We start from the raw sequence: 16,232 nt of genomic DNA on the forward strand, positions 1-16,232 counted from the left end.
CTTGGGTCACCTGCTCTAAGGAGGGCTTCGGCTACTGCAGGTTATGTGTAATAATGTAAACAGTTTCATGAAAACCAGTCAGTTTCGTAACAGTCTTTTATAAGCAAAAACCTAAGCCATGATGTGTTTTGGGGAGTGTGAGTGGGTACCACGTGTGGCCATCTGGCGTATCCAGGAGGAGAAAACTGGTCTTAGCCAGAACAGGTGGTCAGGAGCTCAGAGAAACCAAGGAGGCCAAAACAGTTGCTAGAGACAATGGTGAAAAAAAAAAGAGGAACAGCTCACTCCACCAGCACTCACTCAAAAGGATCCTCTTGTGGCCCAGGTGTTAAACCATCACTGGGGTTTGCAGACAGTGCCCCCTCTAGGCCTTAGGGTCCTCACTCCAAGGGCCCTTGGAGGATGGGGACAGGATGCACTTTTGGCTTCTTTCCTGCTGCACCCAGAGCAGGTAAGCCACTATTTTAAATCTCTCTAAATTATAGAAGTGAGGCTTCCTGGGAAGTATGGAAAACAGAGGGCATGACCAAGGACCCAGTGCCAGGGCCAAGCTCATCCCTCATTCAGCTGCCATAATTTCAGGGTTGAAGTGAAAAGAGATGAGCTTGAAAAGCCTTTTTGTTTCCTTTCTCTACACCAACAGCCGTCCTGCATGGGGTTGCCCACTCTGCCAGAGGTTCAGCAAAGCCCCCTGCACAAGCTTACCCAAGCCAGGGGAGGGAGGCGGTCTGGGGCTGTGGGTTGGGGAGCCAGGACAGGGGCCCGCACCCGGGCTTCACCCCTCTCCTCATTCGCTCCTTGGTCTCCCCGGGGAAGAGGGGCCCCCAGGGGTCCTGAGGGTGCAGGTCTGGGGCTCAGAGCCCGCAAATAGCGCGCTGGCTGCCAGAGTCAGAAGACGCCCCCCATCCTCAAAGTCACTGGCCTCTGGTTGGGGAGCCGGGACAGCCGAAGGTCCCGCGGACCCCACCATCACCCAGCGAGGTGCAGAAAGCAGGGCGGCGGGCCCGGGGCAGGCCGCTGCCTCTCCTGCCCTCGGGGCCTCACGCCGCTCTGCGCTCGCAGCGCTCCAGGGCCGGAGCTGGGCAGGCCCCGGGCAGTTTGCGGGACTGCGGCACAGGGACTCCGCGCTCCCAAGGCCTCGCCGAGAACTCTGCCCAGAGCGCTCCACAAGCCCCGCTCTCGCACACCGGCGACCTCCGGCGCACGCGCATCGCGCACGCACCCGCGCTCCTGCGGGGCCCCGGCGCACGTGCGCTCACGCACGCGCACGTGTGCGCGCTGTCGCGCGCCTCAAGCCCCGAGCGCGTGCACGTCGCCCGCCCCCCAACCCCACCCCGCTCGCCCACACACTCATTCGCGGACACATGGAGACACGGGGGCGCGCACCGGGGGTGCCGCCGACTCGCGCCACGGCCAGGACGCGGCCCCTTTATTCGCTTCAGGAGGCGGAAAACTTTCTCAGCGCGACGACGACGAGCGCCAGCACCACGCAGGTGGCCAGCAGGGCGGCGATGACGATGGCTGCGATGGCGCCGGGCCCCAGCGAGCCTGCGGAGGACGGAGGGCCGCGTCAGCCCCGAGGTCCGGCCCCCCCCCCTTCCTCCCGGCCCCCGCGCCCCAGCCCGTACCGCCGCCCTGGTCCAGACGCTCCCGCGCGGTGCTGTCCTCGGGGCTCGGCGCTGCGGTGGTCGCGGGCGGGCCGCTGACAGCCGGCTCCCGGGCGGGGCTGGTGCTCTCCACGGGGCCTTCTCCCGACGGCAGCTCGGCGGGCTCGTTCCACAGGGTGGGCACGGGCTCCTGCGGGCCCTCGGCTGCAAAGCCAAGGACAGGTGTGGGGGCCCGGGCGGCAGGGCCGACGGGGACGTCGCCCCCGCCGTTGACCGACTGGGAAGGGGCGCTGAGTGCGGGGCTCTGGGGCACAGCGCGGTGCTTGCCGCTTCGCAGGTGACGCGACGGAGGCCGAGTGGCCCACCTGTGGCCCCAGAGCCCCCGCTGGGTTCTGCTCGCCCCTGCCATAAGAGGACAGGTTGATGGGGGAGGAGGGCACTGAGGGACCAACAGGCCCCCTCGGGAGGAAGCTGGAAGAACTTCGGGCTGGCAGCGAGCTTCAGGGCAGGGGGTCCGGGGGAGGCAGGGCACTTCGATTCCCAGCAGAGCCTGGGGGCCCCCCATCCGAACTGCTGGGCTCTGTAGGTCCTGGGGAAGTGACACTTGTAAAGGGCCCTCTCCCCGCACCCGCACAGGGCAGACCCAGGGCAGCCTTCACCTCGGAGAAGGCGCCGGGAGGGTCAGGCAGCGCCCTCTCCAGGAACCAGGGTTCCTGCCCAGCCGGTGAGGGCCCACTGCTGCAGGAGGTGGAGAGGAGAGGCCCGCCCCACACCCCGGGGGCAGCCGGCCCTGCTGCTTCTCAGCCCTAACCTGGGCAGAGTGGAGCAGCCCCCAGGGCCTGGGGTCTAGCGCCTGCACATGCCTCCACACGCCCCCCGAGTGTCTGAGCCTTAAAGCACAGGGGCCTCTCTAGCCTAAGGAACTGTGATGCCGGGCTTCCCTGGTGGCGCAGTGGTTGAGAGTCCGCCTGCCGATGCAGGGGACGTGGGTTCGTGCCCCGGTCCGGGAAGATCCCACATGCCGCGGAGCGGCTGGGCCCGTGAGCCATGGCCGCTGAGACTGCGCGTCTGGAGCCTGTGCTCCGCAACGGGAGAGGCCACAACAGTGAGAGGCCCGCGTACCGCAAAAAAAAAAAAAAAAGAAAGAAACTGTGATGCCAGCACGTTGCTGCCTCCAGACAGAACAAGGCCAGAGGGGTGGGCAGGGGTGTCTGTGGTCAGTGTAAGGAAAGCCCCAGGAAAGGGTAAGCCCTCAGCCCCGCACTGGCTGGGGCTCCGTCAGCACATCAGTCTCCGGGCAGCGTTTTCTGCAGGAGCCTTTCTCTGCTCATGGGTTGGGGGTTAGCAGGATCTAGGGTACCCAGGGGCCCCAGAGAACGAGAGGGACAGGCTGAGAGGCCTGCATGGTAACTCCAGGCAGCCCACACCACCTTTGCTCCCCCGTCAAGGATCCTAGCCTGAGGAGCCTCGCAGCAACACCCCAGCCCTGAGTGATCTCTGTTGTGATCCAGGGATGCTAGAATGGGCTTACTGGGCATCACAGCACACCGTCTCATTGATACCAGCTGCTCTATGGTCTTCCAAGAAGACCAAGACTCAGGTTAAGCTGAGGTGGGCGCTGCGCTGGCAGTTAGGTGCTGCTGGGCATTGAAGCCCCTGAAGAGGTTGTGCTTCCCGAGAAACTTCCTGGGAAGTTGTGGTTCCGTCAATACAACCCTGGCCAGCCCACCTGCCGTCCCTGGGGCACATTTCACACTTAGGGGCTCCACCCCTGAGAGCTCCCCCAGGGCACAGACAAGCCAGACCCACACCCTGCTTCCAGGCTCACCAGCTCCTGGAGAGGGGGGTGCTCTGGGAAGACACAAAGGTACTTCCAGGGTTCTTCTGCCAACGTGTCCACCTGAGGCAGATCATGAGTAAACAGCCAAACCCAAATTCCAGGGCAGTCTTAAAATAACTAGGCTTTCAAAAACGTTAAGGTCATGAGAAACAAAGAAAGGGTGAGGAATTGTTCCAGGCTGGGGACTAAGGAGCTGTGACAACACAACGCACCGTGCGTTCCTGGATGGACCATTATGGAGTCCACTGGTGAACTATGAACACGGCTGTAGTTCAGGTGATAGTACTGCGTCAGTTCTCACTTCCTGATTTGGATAACTGCTTATGTAAGAGAATGTCCTTGTCCTTAGGAAGTATTTAGGGACAAAATGGCATGATGTCTGCAACTTAACTGTCAGATGGTTCTGCAATCAGATAGGTAAGTGAGTAAATAGAGACAGAAAGACGGCGAGAAGAGCAAATATGGCAAGATGTTGGCGGTGGGTGAATCCAAGTGAAGAGCCTACTGGAGTTCGCTGGATTATTCTTGTAACTTTTCTGTATACTTCAGATCGTTTCATGACAAAATTTTACAAGGTCCCCAGCTACCAGGCCCCGCCCCTGGTGCCTCTCCCAGGCCTCAGCTGGATCAATTCCGAGGCTCAGCTTGCAGGTAGGGACCGCTGTCATATTCCCAGGGCTTGCCCGGGCCTGTGCCCCTTTTCAGAAACACCCCTGGCAAGGAGGCCTCTCAGGGGCGGAAGGCCCCTCCACCCACTGTGTGGAAGCCTCCCTCTCCCAGGGCCCAGGCTGAAGCAGTGCTGGTGTGTGGGGGCCACCCTGGTCCACCACCAACTTCAAAGACTTCCCTGTGAGGAAGGGGAAAGTGACTCCGTCAGGCCTCCCTTGTCGCTGCCTGGGAGGGCTGGGGTCTGCAGCCTGCAGCTGCCATGGAAGGCTCCAGGCCCTAGGCATGCCTGCCTCAGGCTCTCCGGGGCTGGGCAGAAAAAAGGCCTGAGGCTACCCACTGCTTGGCAGGCCCTGAGGTCTAGGGCTCGCAGACTGCCTGTCTCCCAGATAAATGAACAAACCACTGGTCCCCACTTGAACACCACACGCCCAAGACAGAGTGGCAGCCAGGCACCTCCCTGTCCTACCACCACCAGCCAAAGCTCACCTCCAACTGCCAGGTCTCTGGCCAGAGAGGCCACCACAGGGCTACTGGGTGTCAGGGCCAGCCAACCTGGTGGCGTCCAAGGAGTCAGCCCCAAGCTCAGGAAGAGGAGTGACAGGCTCCACACCCCCTGGAGGGCAGGGGCTCACTCCCAGGAACTAGTGGTACCCTCTGCCCTTTGCCAGAGCCTGGGAGCCATCTCTGGGGGAGAAGTGCCCTCTGAGCAGGGTACTTGGAGACCCACCCAGACCTTCTCCCTGTCTGCCCCCAGTGACCCAGCCTCACTCTGTTCCTCCCCGCAGAAGCCTGGACCCTCCCTGCCAGATACACCAGCCCAGGCCCCCTCGTCCCTGCTGTGCGCACCCCCTCCCGCCCCTTCAAGACTCAGCCGGTCTCTGAAGCTTAAGGGGCTGAATCCATTGGCTTCCAAATCGGGAGGGCTGGGTCCAAATCCCGGCTCCATCACAGCCTCACCCTGGGACCACCGCGGACTGACTTGGCCACCTGCCTTCGCTTCCCGACCTGTGGGATGGGGGTTGGACTGTGCCTCTCACATCCCTCACAAGGTGGTGACTGTGCTGTCAAGGCCATCGTCAGCTGCTGCTTCTGCCCTAGGGCCTTTCTGGCCTGGGCACCATGGCCCTTGCCACCCTGCGGGCTTTGCGCCTGCTGTAGCTGAGACCATCACCAGGAGCCCCCAGAGGCCGATCCGGGCTTCAAGGACTCATCTGCACCCAAGCAGCCAGGGCCCAGGGGCCAGCCAGCTCCCTGCCAGCCCAGGTGGGTGCCCCAGCGGCACACATGGGCCAGAACCGCAGCCTGCGCTCAGTCACCAGCCCTCCGGCAAAGGAGGCGCAGCTGCCGAGGAGGGCCAGGCGTTTTCTCGTCCTCATCTACGTGCCTCCGTGTTCTCTCAATTTGCTGTAGTCAGAGGGGGAAGCAAATCTATCCCCCAAATCTATCCTTCTGGGGAGCCATGAACAGAAGCCGTTGTCAGGGAGCTTCCCCACGGCAGGCCCCATCTGAGGAGGGGGAAAGAAATGCCAGGCAGAGGGACTGGTATGAGGGCCGGCGTGGAAGGCGAGCGGAGATGTCACGTGAGGACGGAGAAGGGGGAGGACAAGGACCGGGGTGAGCAGCGACCTGCGACTCCGCGCGCTGACTGAGAAGACCAGGAGAAGTGGGGGCCGCGTGACCCTGCCACAGGCCTGGGCACCACGGGCTCTCCTCCAGCCCCACCGCCTGTCAGTAAATAAGCTTGTTTAACGCTCAGTCTGACCACTGGGCCCGGAGGCCAGGCGCCCGAGCTCACAGACGGCCTTTGTGCGGCCATGAAGGGCCTTTTCATCCCTGCCCTGGCCTCCCGCCCGCTCAGCCTGGCCTGCTCCCCCCACCTCGGTAGCTGTGGCCACGGGCGACCCGCAGGGCGGGCAGCAGGCCGCCCCCTCCCCGCCTGCCTGCTCAGGACCCCAGCCCAGGGAGCAGCGGGCCAGGGGCCTGTGGGGCCGGCTGCACACCTGCTCTGAGCCTCCAGCCGGGGGTGGGGCGGCCAGGAGCCTCCCGAACCCCCTTCCTCCCGGAGTGGCAGGGCGAACCACAGCCAGCCGGAACCCCAAAGACTCCGGGGTGGGGCTGGCCTGCCTGCCCTTGGTGGGACACAAGGAGGGGGCTCGGGAGGTGAGGCCAGGTGAGGTCCCGCTGCCGCCAGACACGAGGCTGTCCCCGGGCATTCCTGCGGCGGCAGACACAGCCCACCCACCCAGGCTGTGTGTGCACAGTCTGATCCAGCGCTTCTGGCTGGCAGCCTGGCTGGGAGGGCTGGCTGCATGGGGACCAAGAAACTGGACAGAAGCTGCCCACACGGCCTCAGACCCCAGGCAGACGGACACCAGCACCTTCACCTCCACCCACTTTGACCACCAGGCCGGAGAAGCTTTTCACTGGGGTGGGTGGGGTATAAGGGAGCCACGGGAGACGCCACCCCGCTTTAGGTCACTTCCCCAATTCCCTGGGCACCACACCAGCCCCCTGGCTTGCCCAGATGGCCCCTCTCCCACCAAAAGGGAGGCTGGGTGCTTTCCTAGCCACGTGAGGAGGTGCTTCGGCCTGAGACTACCCTGCACCCAGCAGAGCGGCTGGGGATGTTTTCCTCCTAACATGCGCTGAGCGCTACCAACTGCCTGGCCTGTCCTGAAAGCTCACGTGTGTGAACTTGGCACACCTACAGTCTCCTGCGAGAGAGGCAGAGGCGCTCTGATTCTCGCCATGGTACAGCAGAGGAGAGGCACAGAGAGGCTGAGAAACAGCAAGGAGGACAGGGCCGGAAACGAAGCCAGCCTGCAAGCTTCTTCCTAGGGCGTCTAGAGGGAGGCCGGCAGGCCCACAGGCTCCTCGCCACCCCACCCCGTTTCCTCCCGTGTTCGTGCCTGAGTGTGTGACCGTAAGGGTCCCCCAGGCCTCGCATCCCCCAGCAGCTCTCCCAGCACCACGTCCACACAGCCCCCCTCAGATCCACAGACACTCCCCCGAAACCCATGCCGTGGAGGGTCTCCAGGGGCCCCCCACCCGCACATTTCTCCAGCCCCAGGACTGCCCTCAGGAGCCCCGAAACACCTCCCTTTGGCCCACCTCACGGCCATCAGTGATGGCTTTCTTCCAGGAGAAAGACCACCCATGACCCGTCTGTGCCTTCTCTTGCTCAGGCTTTGAAGCCCCACAGCTGTGCCCAGGACGGGGGCTCAGGTCCCAGGAGCCTGCCAACCCAAGCCTGGTGGTACCCTTCTCACCAGACCCCAGACCCAGCCATTTTCAGCCTCAGTGCAGCACCTCAGTCCAGCATCCTCATGGTTTTACAGAGGGGTCTCTGGCCCTGTGCTCCCTCTGGAATTTTTCCCAAGATGGAAACAGTACCTGGGTCTTCACTCTCAAAGGACATTTCAGAAAACCAGCAGAGAAGGGCTTGCGGGGCTTGACAAATAAATGGTAGGGCTCTGTGGTCTTACATCTAGGGGCCTGGGGCCTCCGCCCCTCAGCTGCTTGTCCGGTGCCCCCTCCTGACTCCCAGATCTGAAGGCCTTCAGATATTAGGGTGTTGGAGTAATCCCCATGTCCCCTAGGCAGCTAATGTCCCTGGCCCTGCTCCCCAAGTCACCCTCCTACTTCAGAGGTCACCGTCTCTATGACTAACGATTCCCTGAGGCCTCTGACACAGCTGCTGTCAGCCTGTCTTGGGGGAGCCCTTCACAGAATCACCCCAAACTGCCACCCCATCTCCTGTGAAGGGCCTTGCCGGTGGGCATTAGAGATTCTGGCCTAAGGTACTTCTTAGCTTTGGGAGGCTGGTGGTAGCAGAGCCCAGGGAGCACCCTTACCTGTGAGCACCGCAGGGGCCAGGACCCCGGACAGGAGCAGCAGCGCCATGCGCAGGGCCAGACCGAATGCCATCCTGGCCCGTGAGTGAGCGCGGCCGGCGAGCGGGATGCACGGGGGACGGAGGACTGAGCTGGTTAACTTCAGGGCAGAGGGAAAGAGGCATCAAAGGGCTGGGAAAGGTTTCATCAATGCAAACTCTGTCCTCCTGGGACACCGTGCCCGCCCCCCACACATGAAAACACACACACACACACACACACACACACACACACACAGAGCAGAGCTTACAGAACTGACTGCTTTCCTGAACTCTGGAGCAGCCCCACCCTCAGAGAGGGAAAGAGGAAATTGCTCTCTTTCCCGCTCTCCTTCTCTCTTTCTCTCTCTCTCTCTCTCACACACACACACACACACACCTGGGCCACTGAAAGTGAGAGAATCTCAACCTCCATGTGCAAGACTCACCCAGGGAGCTTGATAAATGCAGATGCCCCTGGCACTCTGTTTCAGTGGGTCATGGATGGGCCCAGGAATCTGCATTTTAGTGTGCAAGGCCCGGGCTTGGGAGACTCCAACCCTAGGCTGGCAGCACTGATGAGGGCCAGGTTCTGCTCACGTTTGGGCTCTCGATGCCAGGCGGGGAGTGGGCACACAACAGCCCTCGTTAAAGCAGCACTTTTTTTTTTTTTTTTTTTTTTTTCTCGGTACGCAGGCCTCTCACTGCTGTGGCCTCTCCCGTCGCGGAGCACAGGCTCCGGACGCGCAGGCTCAGCGGCCATGGCTCACGGGCTCAGCCGCTCCGTGGCATGTGGGATCTTCCCGGACCGGGGCAGGAACCCGTGTCCCTTGCATCGGCAGACGGAGTCCCAACTACTGTGCCACCAGGGAAGCCCTAAAACAGCACTTTTAAAGCAGTTTCCATCCAAACCTTCTGGCAGCTCTAGTCTCTCCAGAAAAACTCACGTCATAAAACGCCCTGGGTTCCTTCTTGCTCTCTCTTCTCCTAGGTACCTGGGACTTGAAATACCACCTGTGTGTTCATGACACACATTTCCAACCCAGTTCTGGCCCAGAACTTCAGCCCCATCACCCACTGCCTCCCGGACAGCCCCAAGGGTACCTAATGAGCATCTCCAACTTAACGTGTCCAAAACAAACCTTGACTGCACTGCTTCTCCAGCCCTGCACAGTAGGTAAATCCCAGTCCCCCACCTTCCAGATGTCATAGCCACATAATTAAAATTCATCAGAGGTCTCTCTCTTTCCCTTGTCTAAGCTCTCAGAAAGTACACCCCCCTACTTCAAACCCTTCATGGTTTCCCACTGCTCTTAGAATAAAAAGCCAAACGAAGGACTCGCCTTGGCCCTGCGCACTATGTTCAGTCTGCTGGCCTTGACGAGGTTCCTCCAATCCACCAAACTTAATCCTGCCTCAGGGCCTTTTCACTCGCTGTCCCCTCTCCCAGAAAGCAGTCTCTCAGCTCATTACATGGCTACCTCCTAATCACCATTCAGGTCTCAGCTCTGATCATTCAGGCTCCCATCCACCCATCACATGGCTTTAAATTTCTTCTTAGCATTTATATTTGTATGAAACTCTCATTTCCTTTTTTTTTTTTTTTTGGTTAATTTTTTGAGGGATGACCTATATATTGTGAAGTACACAAATCTTATGTTTACAGCTTGATGAACTTTCATACATTTGTAAACACCACCCAAATCAATATAGAACATTTCCAGCACACCAGCAGGATTCTTCCTGCCCCTCCCTAGTCAGTACCCCCAAGGTGCCAGTCTGTCTTCTATCACCATAGATTAGCTTCCTCTACTCTTGAACTTCAAATAAACTGAATCCTATGACATGAACTCTTGTGTCTGGCTTCTTCTGCTCAACTTCTGTGAGATTCATCCACATTGTTGCACGTGGCAGTGGCTCATTCTTTTTTATTGCTGAACGGTATTCAATTGTATGACTATGCCACAATTTATCCATTCTTTTATCCATTTTATCCATTTATTTATGTCAATTTGGGTTATTTCCAGGTCTGAACTTTCATGAATAGAGCTCCGGTGGGTATTCTTGTACCTGCCTTTGGTGAACATATACACTAAGTTCTCTTGGTTATATATCTAAAGATAGGATTGCTAGGTCAGAGTACAGTGTTTAGATTCTGTAGATGCTGACGAGCAGCTTTCCAAAGTGTTTGTTCTCATTTATACTCATCAGCAGTATGAGAGTTCCTGTTGCTCCACATCCTCACCAATACCTGGCATTGCCAGTCTTTTTTATTTCTAGCCGTTCTGATAGGTATGTAGTGGTGTGTCTCATCGTGGTTGTACTGCCATGACTAATAAAGTTGAACACCTTTTCATATTTACTGACCACAGGAATAGCCTCCTGTGTGAAGTGTCTGCTCAGTTTTTTTTTTTTTGCTGATATATTAGGGTGGTCTATCACGTTGAATTTATTTTTAGGATTTTTTCGGTGTGTGTACCCAGATAAAAATTCTTTGTCAAATATATGATATGGTGCCTTTAAATGAAGTGTCCATTGGTTGTCTGTCTCTACTCTGTGACTAAGTCCCAGACAGGCGGGGCTGTGTTTAGTTCATCAATGTATTTCTAGAACCTAGCGCATGATAGGAACTTAATACTGGAATTCAACCAGTTGGGATTTCTGGGGTAGAACTAACATCGAGCATCTTCTCACTTGTTCACTCTTTTGTTGGTGCTGCTCGTTTGCTGTCTCCCGTCCTCACCTTTCTGTGCCCTCAGTGTAACGTAGAGTCAGACTCCCAGATCACACTCCTGAGAGATTCTTGCCGGCTGACTCCCTGTTGGCATCTGCCGTGGAGGCACTGGGGGGAGATGAAGGCGGGAGAGAAGTGTCTCTTTCCGATACAGATTCCTGACGATGTCTCTGGCAGCAGCAGCAGCACTGGCCACACCAACTTCAGTAACGAATACGTGTGGCTTTTGCAAAATTACAGTCAAACTGAATTCACAGCTGTGTCCATTCTTTCAGGTGACATTTACGGCACTGAATGGGAAGGAGTGAAACCTTGAGATCTGGAATGCGGGTATTTGGGCAGACTCAAACAAATCTGAGAGTCTTCCACTCACAAATCCTCAGGGCTCCCTTGCAGAAGCAGCAGGCTCCTTAGAGAAATGGCTAATTCCAAATCTGGAAAAGTACAAGTAAATGATGTGCCTAGACTATCTCATGCCAAATTAAGAAAGTGCTCAAAGGATGATAGGGATATGGCAAAAGGACACAAATGTCAACTTGGAGGGGCTCCAAATGGACAAGTTTTGCACAGCAGTATCCGATTAAAACCTACAGTGTGTGCATGCATGCATGCATGCATGCATGTGTGTGTGTGTGTGTAAAGCTCTTCCTTATAGAATGCTGACTAATAAATTACAGGAAAGCTTGACAACCACGAATTGTTCAAGCAAGAATCATCAATGACTGCTAAAACTAGTGGATAAAAGTTTGATGAGAGCTGGATATTTACATAGTCTCAAAGTATCTCCCATAAAGAGAAAAATCATTACAGTGGAAAAACCTGGCAGATACTGTCTTTAAGTAATTAAAGTTAACATCACCAGTAATGGTTCAAACTGACATCATGTACCTCCTGATATGACACATCAAGGACATAACATCACTTCTGTAGTATTCCTGCCCAATTGCATAATCTCAATTAAATCATGAGAAAAATACCAGACAAATGCAAACTGAGTGCATTCTACAAAATAATTGTCCTTTAAAAATCTCAAGGTATGAAAGATAGAGGAACTGTTCCAGATTAGGGAAGACTCAAGAAACATGACATCCAAATACAAAAAGCAATCATGATGGCATTCTGTACCTTTTTGTTTTTCCTTATAAAAGACATTAGTGGAACAATTGGTGAAATACGAATGAAGCCTGGATATTAACTGATAGCATCATATACTTTATTTCCTAATTTTAATAAGTGTACTGTGGTTATATAAATGTCCTTTTCTCAAGGAAACACGCCCTGAAATGTTTAGGGGTAAGGGACGTAATGTCTGCAATTTGCTTTCAAGTGATTCATAAGAAATAGTTACTGACAGTCATTATTGTGAGTGTAGTTATTGAGGAAAAAAATAATAAAGCAGGTGTGGTAAAATGTTAGCAATTGGAGAATCTGGATGAAAGATATGTGGGAGTTTTTTCTACTGTTCTTGCAAGTTTTAAGTCTGAAATTATTCAAAAATTTTAAAATGCCCCTTCTGCCCAAAAAGAATCACTATATTTCAGTGACTAATGAAATAATAGACCTAGGCAATGATCATCAATGAATGTTAAAACTGCTACATGAAAGGTCAACAGAACTTTTATAATGGATGAATCAGCCTGATAGCAACAGGACTGATGAATTGTGACATAGTAAAAATGGGACAACCAGACAATGCTGCCTGTGATGCAACAGGACGTACAGCAAGTAAGTATTCTTGGAGGGGGAGGGGAGAATCTGAATCCAATAAAGTTTCTAGACCTGACTACTCATTCACAGAAGATGTGGGGGAGAGTAACAAATTGACACTATAAGGACGCTCCTTGCTGAGTCCACATTATGGGATGTTCTGTGGGTAAATGATCTTGTTTTTTCAATTTTTCTTTTTTTTTTAGGGGAAACTGGTTAGACTAAAAGAGACTTAAACAGAGCAACCAAATGCGATCCGTGAACCTCATTTTGATTTTGATTCTGATTCAAACTTTTGTAAAAAGACATTTTTAAGATAATCTGAAAAAATCATACAGACTGGGTTTAGATACTAAATTATTAATATTCTTAATGTGGTACTGGCATGTACTTTTTTTTAAAGGTATCTTTGTCTGTTACCATGCACATTAAAACATTTACGAGTGACTCAATGATATCTAGGATTTGTTTTAAAATATTCTAAGGAAAAAGGTGAGATTAAAAAAACAAAATTGGGCTTCCCTGGTGGCGCAGTGGTTGAGAGTCCGCCTGCCGATGCAGGGGACACGGGTTCGTGCCCTGGTCCGGGAAGATCCCACATGCCGCGGAGCGGCTGGGCCCGTGAGCCATGGCCGCTGAGCCTGCGCGTCCAGAGCCTGTGCTCCGCAACGGGAGAGGCCGCAACAGTGAGAGGCCTGCGTACCACACACACAAAAAAAATTGGTAAAACGGTAGGAGTTTGTTACATTAGCTGCTGTGACTGAAAGTTGTGTCCCCCAAGATTTTAATGTTGGAAGCCCTAGTCCCAATGGGATGGTATTCAGAGGTTGAGCCTTGGGGAGGTGGCTAGGGTTAGATTAGGTCATGAGGGTGGGGTGCTCGTAATGGGATAAAAAGACGGTTTTTAAGAGATAAAAAGATGGGATAGAAAGAGAAAGACCTGAGATCTCCTTCTCTGCCATGTGAGGACATAACAAGATGGCGGCCATGTGCAAACCAGATGACTCTCACCAGACACTTTATCTGTCAGCACCTAGATGGTGGGACTTCCCAGCCCAGACTAAAGACACCAGTCTACTTCAATCTATGCTTAAGTTTTTTCAATTAAAAAGAAAAAAAACTGAACTCAGGCAAAAGCTAATTAAAGACGAAAGCTGCGGTAACCTCAGCACTGTTAGGGACTCAAACCCCTTGGGAATGAAGGTTTAAGTCAGCCACCAGCTCAGGGGCTGGTGGAAGGCAAAAAGAACATGAAATGGGAAGTAAACAAGGAAGTTGTACAAATATCACCCACAGCCTCATGACAAGGAACAGAAACAAAAACTGATGTATATTTTATTCCTTGCTGTATATATACATACATACATATACACCAATTTTTCATATATATGTGTGTATATATATATATATGTAAAATAAAATTTAGTCATTAAGATAATAATTATCCAGGTGAGACTGTGAATTTAAGAGATATTAGTATCACCTAGAAAAGGATGACTGACCATTAGATAAGGTATTAGTGATTTCCCTAGTTACTAATCCTTCAGTAATCTTACCTTCCTACTCTTCCAATGCCAATTCTTTTTTCTCCCCTGCCCTCCGCCCGCATTTCTTTTGACTGAATATTTAAGACGGTTTCTGATTCATGATGGGACCCTGACCTGCTTAGGGCTTAACTTGACGTTATCAAAAGAAGTCAGAAAATCCAAGTCAGTGACTCGTTCCCTTAACTGAGGCTCACCATGCTTACATTTTGACCTGCGTCTGCTTTAGTAAAACCAAAATGGGTATTTGTCAAAGACTCACACTAAAACACAAGTGCTAAATCTGCAAACACCAAGTGTCAGCAATACGCTGCAAAGATGTACAGATGCACACACAGATCACACTTGCACATATGCACTCAGGAGATGAGAGCTGAAGGAAACCTCACAGATCAGCTAGGCCAGTAGTTCCCCACTCAAGCTGTCCATTTAGGATCACTTAGGGCACCTAAAAAATAATTTCCAGTGCTGGGCCCCACCCTAAATAAGAAACCATGGGACATGGGGCTCAGGGACTGATTTTTGTTTCAAGTTCATCATTTGATCTGGGCCAACCCCCTCATCTGACAGGCAAGGAAACTGAGACCCAGAGACAGGACAGGAAGGACAGGTTAATAACGAAGCTGGTACTAATATCCAGTCTCCTGGAACCCACGCCACATTACCTCCCTGAGGGGTACTTCTTTACACTGATTTTCAGATGTCTAAGAGGGAGGCTGCCCATTTTTAATATGTTCCATTGCACCTACACATGAGCCCACAAACTCCCTTCTCCCTTGCAAAATGGCCTACAAATATTTATCAAGCATTTATGTGCTGGGCATTGTACTATGCAATTACATTTTAAGTTACTGATCACAGCTACCTCACAGTTCCCATTTCACAGATGGGGAAACAAATACTTGCCTAAAGGAGATAGCAGGATCAACTTTCAAATCTGACAGCTTGACTCCAGTGCCCCCATCCACAAAACCACTCATAGGTTCATGCCACAGGGTACCTTTAAAAACACACACACTCACACACACCCCAAAAACCTAGATTCTGTATAGAATTGGGGGTTGCTAGACACAGCAAGGTTGAGCCCTTGGAAATCACTCGTTTCCCAGCTCTGCACAAGAATGGAACAGAGCCTGTGCCGAGCCCCCTCGTCAGGGTAACCACTAGGATTCCTTTCCCATGATGGATGTGCACAAACTCAACCATCCCAAACTCTTCCAACTTCAAAGCAGGCTGAAGAGAATGACAGTGGTAGAGGCCGCTAAGTGCCAATGTAACATCCATTCCCTGTGTTTCTTAGAAACAGAATCCCAATGGTATTTGGGGTGGCAAATCACTCAACTAAACCCCCCAAATTTCCAGTTTTTTTTTTTTTTTTTTTTTTTTTTGTGGTACGCAGGCCTCTCACTGTTGTGGCCTCTCCTGCTGTGGAGCACAGGCTCCGGACGCGCAGGCTCAGCAGCCATGGCTCACAGGCCCAGCCGCTCCACGGCATGTGGGATCTTGCCGGACCGGGGCACGAACCCGTGTCCGCTGCATCGGCAGGCAGACTCTCAACCACTGCACCACCAGGGAAGCCCTCCAGACTTTCTTGAACTAACTATAGTTACGTATCCACATTCCAGTTGAAAAGACTTAAGATGTTTGGTAGAGCTCCCAAAAGAGCTCCTCAAGGAAGGCTGAGTAACAGGGAGGTGTGCTCCCTGAGCCTCACCCCAGTCCTTCATCCTGCCTGGAATATAGGCACGATGGTTGGTGCTCTAGCAGTCACCCTGGACCATGAGTGACCTTGAGAATGGAAGCCACAACCAGGAGGGTAAAACAGAAAGAACCTGGGTCCCTTAGCCACACCAGCCTTGGCCTGATGACCTCCAGTTTTCACTTGAGAAATAAACTATCTTGTTTAAGTCACTGTTACTTTGTATCTTACTATATGCAGCCAAACCTAACAATGACCCACTGACCTTCAGGACTACTTCTCATGCTAAAGGAGGCATTCAAAGGAGAAAACTGGCTGCCAAGGGAAAATAATCCCCCACTCCTAGATTTGGGGGGACAAGTAAACAATCTTTAAGAAATGATGTCTCTGCTTAAGACCAGCTGGACTGAACTGAGTGTTGAAGCTGTGGTGAGTTCCACGCCCATGATGGCATCACTGCCAGCAACGAAAGGGGAGGCAACTGCAGGTTTTAGGCTGCAGGGCAGTTGTTGCAATCAGGGAAGAGCCCAGTTCTCTTCACTTGCTTCCCAACATCTATGT

General features: G+C 53.5%; 1 protein-coding gene across 1 annotated transcript; it reads right to left on the reverse strand.

Annotated features, from left to right (window-relative positions):
- Window positions 1–1,438: 1,438 nt before the first annotated feature.
- On the reverse strand, window positions 1,439–8,043 carry SNORC (secondary ossification center associated regulator of chondrocyte maturation). Its single transcript, XM_060105721.1, has 3 exons — window positions 7,971–8,043; window positions 1,629–1,811; window positions 1,439–1,548 (listed from the first exon to the last, which is right to left on the reverse strand). The coding sequence occupies exons 1-3, from the start codon at window positions 8,041–8,043 to the stop codon at window positions 1,439–1,441; spliced, it is 366 nt and encodes a 121-aa protein (XP_059961704.1).
- Window positions 8,044–16,232: the final 8,189 nt, after the last annotated feature.

Source organism: Mesoplodon densirostris, chromosome 8, assembly GCF_025265405.1.
Source record: "Mesoplodon densirostris isolate mMesDen1 chromosome 8, mMesDen1 primary haplotype, whole genome shotgun sequence".
Taxonomy (NCBI): domain Eukaryota; kingdom Metazoa; phylum Chordata; class Mammalia; order Artiodactyla; family Ziphiidae; genus Mesoplodon; species Mesoplodon densirostris.